The following is a 5,266-nucleotide window of genomic DNA, read 5'->3' on the forward strand; positions in this document are numbered from 1 at the left end:
GGGAGGCTGAGGCAGGAGAATGACCTGAACCCGGGAGGCGGAGCTTGCAGTGAGCCGCAATCGCACCACTGCACTCCAGCCTGGGTGACAGAGAGAGGCTGCGTCTCAAAAAAACAAAAACAAACAAACAAAAAAAATAAAAACAAACTTACGATGTAAATATTATGATAATCTTCATTTTATAAATTGGGAAATGAAAACACCGAGAGATTAGGTCAGATGCTCATACTCACTTGGCACAAAGTGGTGAGGCTAGGATTTGTACCTTTAGTCTAAGCCTCACCTTTAGCCACTACGTTGCACTGCCTCTCAATGGGCTCTTTGGTTGATAATACTTTCGTCCCACCCACTCCCCACCCCCAAAATTGATTCCCATACTATGGCCAAAAACCAGTTGCAATTTATCATCACATTTGCACTGTTGCTCTTCTTAAACTCATCCCTCTTCCCTTATACCTACCTAGCATGTAGAGCCTTGCAATTCGGGACCCTGATTTAGAGATTTTCTTCGAGCTGGAGAGCCAAGTAAACTATGCCAGTGGTATTTGCCAAGAAGAAAGGCTTTGTCCATATTTCTGCTTGCATCTGATTGCTGGCTTCCTTTTCTTCCTCATAGCCCTCCCAAGCAAGCAATGCCTTCCAGGAGCATAGAGCCCACATCCATGCCATGGAGTACGCAGTGGGTATCTATGATAACGCCATGGTCCCCCAGATATGTGAAAGCCTCACTCCCTCAGCACGATGCATCAATGTCAGAGCTTCCAGAGACTGCACAAGCATTTCTTCAGAGGATTCACATGAGTATGTCAATGTCCCCACAGCAGAAGAGATTGCTGGGACTCTAGCTTCTACCAAAAGCCCTTCCAGAAATCTCTTTGTTCTTCCCAGTGCCCAGAAGCCGGAGTTTACTGAGGAAAGAGATGAGGGCTGTGCAGATGCTGGTGACTGCACCAGTTTATATTCTCCAGAAACTGAGGATAGTGATTCACTCAGCAATGGAGAAGGTTCTTCTCAGACCTCAAATGACTATGTCAACATGACAGGATTGGATCTCAGTGCCATCCAGGAGAGGCAGCTCTGGGTGACTTTTCAGTGCTGCAGAGACTATGAAAATGTTCCAGCAGCAGATCCCAGTGGAAGCCAGCAGCAGGCTGAGAAAGATGTGCCATCCTCAAACATAGGTCATGTTGAGGACAAGACAGATAATCCAGGGACCCACGTCCAATGTGTCAAAAGGACATCCCTTGCTTCAGGGGACTATGCAGACTTTCAGCCATTCACACAGAGTGAGAACAGTCAGATGAAACATAGAGAAGAGATGTCAAATGAGGACTCCAATGACTACGAGAATGTGCTAACTGCCCAGTTAGGAGGCAGGGACTCTGAGCAGGGGCCTGACACTCAGCTCCTTCCTGATGAATGAAGAGCCAGGTACCCAGCTGTAAAGCCACATCAAGTAGTCTATCTTATGGGATAGACTGGTGCAGACCCATGATCACCTTAGTGCTTCAGTGGATTCACTGGTTAGATTAAAAAGAGGCTGAGATGAGCAGGGAACTAAGAGGCCACACAAAAGCAGAGGTTTGGGAATTCCAGAAGGAAATTCTTCTCAAGCAGTGTGTGGTTATCTCCTGTACCAGCCTAAGAACATTTGCTGAAACTGCTTCCTAGAACTGTGAGGAAAGCAGGAAAGTCATGCACAGTACTCTAAGATTATTACCTTCATTAATACCAACAGGCTGCAAAGCAAGAGTATAGATTATTGTATAATCCAAGCAGAGGTCAAAAGGAAGGAAGAAGTTGGAGTGGAGTGGGGTGGGCAATTTCCATTTTAAAGAGTGTAGGCAGGCCAGGTGCAGTGGCTCATGCCTGTAATCCCAGCACTTTGGTAGGCCGAGGAGGGCAGATCACTTGATGCCAGGAGTTCTAGACCAGCCTGGACAACATGGCCCATCTCTACAAAAAATACAAAAATTAGCCAGGTGTGGTGGTGTGTCCCTGTAATCCCAGCTACTCAGGAGGCTGAAGCAGGAGAATCGCTTGAACCTGGGAGGTGGAGGTTGCAGTAAGCCGAGATTGTGCCAGCCTGGTGACAGAGCAAGACTCGCTCTCAAAAAAAAAGTGTGGGCAACCAAATGTAGGTGAGGATGCAGAAGAACAGGAACTCTCACTGGTCGCTGATGGGATTTCAAAGCATCAGGGCCACTTTGAAAAACTGTTAAAGCGTTTCTTATAAGCATAACTTATCATATGGCCCAGCCATCTCACTACTAGAAATTGACCCAAGTGAACTGAAAACTTATGTTCACACAAAAACTCGCACATGACTGTTTATAGCAGCTTCATTCATAATTACCAAAACTAGAAATAACCCAGATAACCTTCAACAGGTGATTGGATAAACTGTTGATATCCATTCCTTGAGTTTATCCATACTCAGCAGTAAAAAATGAACTCTTGGTTCACACAATAATATAGACGTATCTTAAATCCATTTTGCTAAGTGAAAGAAGCCAGATGTGCATGCTGTGCAATTCTATTTATATGACATGCTGTGCAATTCTACATGCTGTGCAATTCTATTTATATAACATTCTGGAAAAGGCAAAACTATAGGGATGAAGAACAGATCAGTTGTTGCCAGGTTTGGGAAAAGGAGGGAAGTTTGCTACAAATGGGCTGCAAAGGGAATTTTTAGGCTGATGGAGCTGTTCTGTATGGTACCATGTGGTGAATATATGACTATATCCATTTGCAGACACAAGAACTATACACATGGCTGGGTGCAGTGGCTCACACCTGTAATCCAGCACTCTGGGGGACTGAGGCAGGTGGAACATAAGGTCAGGAGATCGAGACTGTCCTGGACAACATGGTGAAACCCTGTCTCTACTAAAAATACAAAAATTATCCTGGCATGGTGGTGGGCGCCTGTAGTCCCAGTTACTCAGGAGGCTGAGGCAGGAGAATCACTTGAACCCGGGAGGCAGAGGTTGCAGTGAGCCGAGATGGCATCACTGTATTCCAGCCTGGGCGACAAAGCAAGACTGTCTCAAAAAAAAAAAAAAGAACTATACACTAGACAAAGGGGCTTTATATGCAAATTTTAAATTTAAAAAAATGAACAGACTGTCAAGGGAACCCAGGATTTCAAATTGTGGCAAAGGAATCTAATTGTATTATAAATGTATGATATCAACTAACTGAAAGGGATGGAGAAAAAAAGAACTGACAAAGTTGGAAAACAATGTTTTGACTTGTAACTGTAGATAAGGACACAAAGAACTACATACAAAAACTGCACTCTGGTTGGTAAATTTGTATCTGGTTGGTAAAAAATTGCATAGCTTAGCAATTCTGTAACTACTTACATATATATATATATTTGGGTTAAATAAGTCAATCTATTGTAGATAAGGAGAGACAGGTTAGTGTAAGAATTGAATTGCAGGACACCCAACTGGTGTCCAGAAAGCTGGAAAATTGGTCGACTGTTGGGGAAAAAACCCACACATTTGGTGTCAGAAGTGTTGTGAGTGAAAACAGACCATTACTCCACCAAGTGGCCAGCAATTAAATTCATGCCACACAGAGGGAACCATGACAGTCTGGTACTGATGACCAAGCAGGGTTAGCCAGGACAGCAGCAAGGGCAGAGAAAGGACAACCCCATAGTCAAGTAAGGAGAAGTTTGTATCCTATGTGAAAATGAAGCTTAAATGAACTGAACAAAATCTTAAACGTTGGCATGAGAGAATTCTCATAACTAAGAGGGGATGAAAAGTTATGGGATCTAAATTAGAAGTTATGAAGACAGCTGTCACCCATTAAGGGTGGGAGGGACAACATATCAGTTGGGGGCAGGTCCTGGAATAAACTAAGCCAGCTCTTTTTTATTTTTTGAGACGGAGTTTTGGTCTTGTCACCCAGGCTGGAGTGCAATGGCATGATCTCGGCTCACGGCAACTTCCACGTCCCAAGTTGAAGCAATTCTCCTGCCTCTGCCTCCCGAGTAGCTGAGATTACAGGCGCCCACCACCAGGCCTGGCTAATTTTGTGTTTTTAGTAGAGATGGGGTTTCACCATGTTGGTCAGGCTGGTCTCCAACTCCTGATCTCAGGTGATCCGCCCGCCTTGGCCTCCCAAAGTACTGTGATTACAGGCATGAGCCACCACGCTGGGCCCTAAGGCAGCTCTTGCTTGTTTACACACCAACAAGCTGGATACCTCGATCAGCCAATCACACTTACATACTCTTTCAAATCAAGAGGGATTAATGCACTGTAGATTGTCTCCTATTAGATAGGTAACTTTTCTGTTTATTTCTTGTTTTAAGAACTTTTTGCAAATGAAGCAATGAAAAAATTTTTATTGAATGTTAATTTGTTTCTTTCAATTTATGGTTTTGTTTTCTCACATTAGTTGCCAGGAAATTTTGACTAATTGTCTTATCTCATACACTTGATAATGCTAAATATGAGGAAATCTTTTCAAGATTAGGATAGGATGTGAAAGTAGATATAAAGATAACCAAGGCCAGGCACAGTGGCCCACGCCTATAATCCCAGCTCTGTGGGAGGCCACGGCAGGCAAATGGCTTGAGCCCAGGGGTTCAAGACCAGTCTGGGCAACATGGTAAAACCCCATCTCTACAAAAAAATACAAAAATTAGCTAGACATAGTGGTGCTTGCCTGTAGTTCCAGCTACTCGGGAGGCTGAGGTGGGAGGATCGCTTGAGCCCAAGAGGTCGAGGCTGCAGTGAGCCATATTTTTGCCTCTGCATTCCAGCCTGGGCGATAGCAAGACTCTGCCTCAAACAAACAAAGATAACTAACCCATTTTGATTCCTTAATTAGTTAAATAAAGTGAACTAATTATTCAAACCCGTATTATATTGATTGCGTGTCTTCATTCGGGATACTGTTTAGTACAAAATACAGAGGTTTACTAAGTTCCCTCCTTCCCTCTAGAAGCCCCCACCCTCTAATGGTGAACGGAAGATGAGGTCTTGCTGTCCATCTGGCATCTGTCCTCCTTCAGCACCCCCTTACTATGACAGGCTTTATCGTCAATTCTGGGTTTCCCGTGGGCTGAGGGCCTCTACTGACTTGCAAATATTTCCAGAAACTCTCGGTCAATAAGCCAGTGTCCTGTTCTCCTGAAGTTAGAGGGAAATGGAAGTAAACAGGCCTCCCTTTCCTCTTGCCAATCGTTTCCTTCAGCATTCCCAGCTCCAGACTGGGAAGGTAGATGTCTGTTTCTACC

General features: G+C 44.2%; 1 protein-coding gene across 3 annotated transcripts in view; it reads left to right on the forward strand.

The window, feature by feature from the left end:
• LAX1 (lymphocyte transmembrane adaptor 1) overlaps positions 1-2,106 on the forward strand; it is a 12,248-nt gene extending 10,142 nt beyond the window's left edge. The window contains exon 5 of one of the 3 annotated variants that reach the window (XM_011931813.1): positions 617-2,106. In XM_011931813.1, the coding sequence (XP_011787203.1) occupies positions 617-1,423 (807 nt within the window). In that variant the 3' untranslated portion in view covers positions 1,424-2,106. The remainder of the gene's footprint in view (positions 1-616) is intronic. The other 2 variants (XM_011931812.1, XM_011931814.1) reach the window with 2 other exon arrangements.
• The last annotated feature ends 3,160 nt before the right edge of the window (positions 2,107-5,266 follow it).

Source organism: Colobus angolensis, unplaced genomic scaffold (assembly GCF_000951035.1).
Source record: "Colobus angolensis palliatus isolate OR3802 unplaced genomic scaffold, Cang.pa_1.0 Scaffold91, whole genome shotgun sequence".
Taxonomy (NCBI): Eukaryota; Metazoa; Chordata; class Mammalia; order Primates; family Cercopithecidae; genus Colobus; species Colobus angolensis.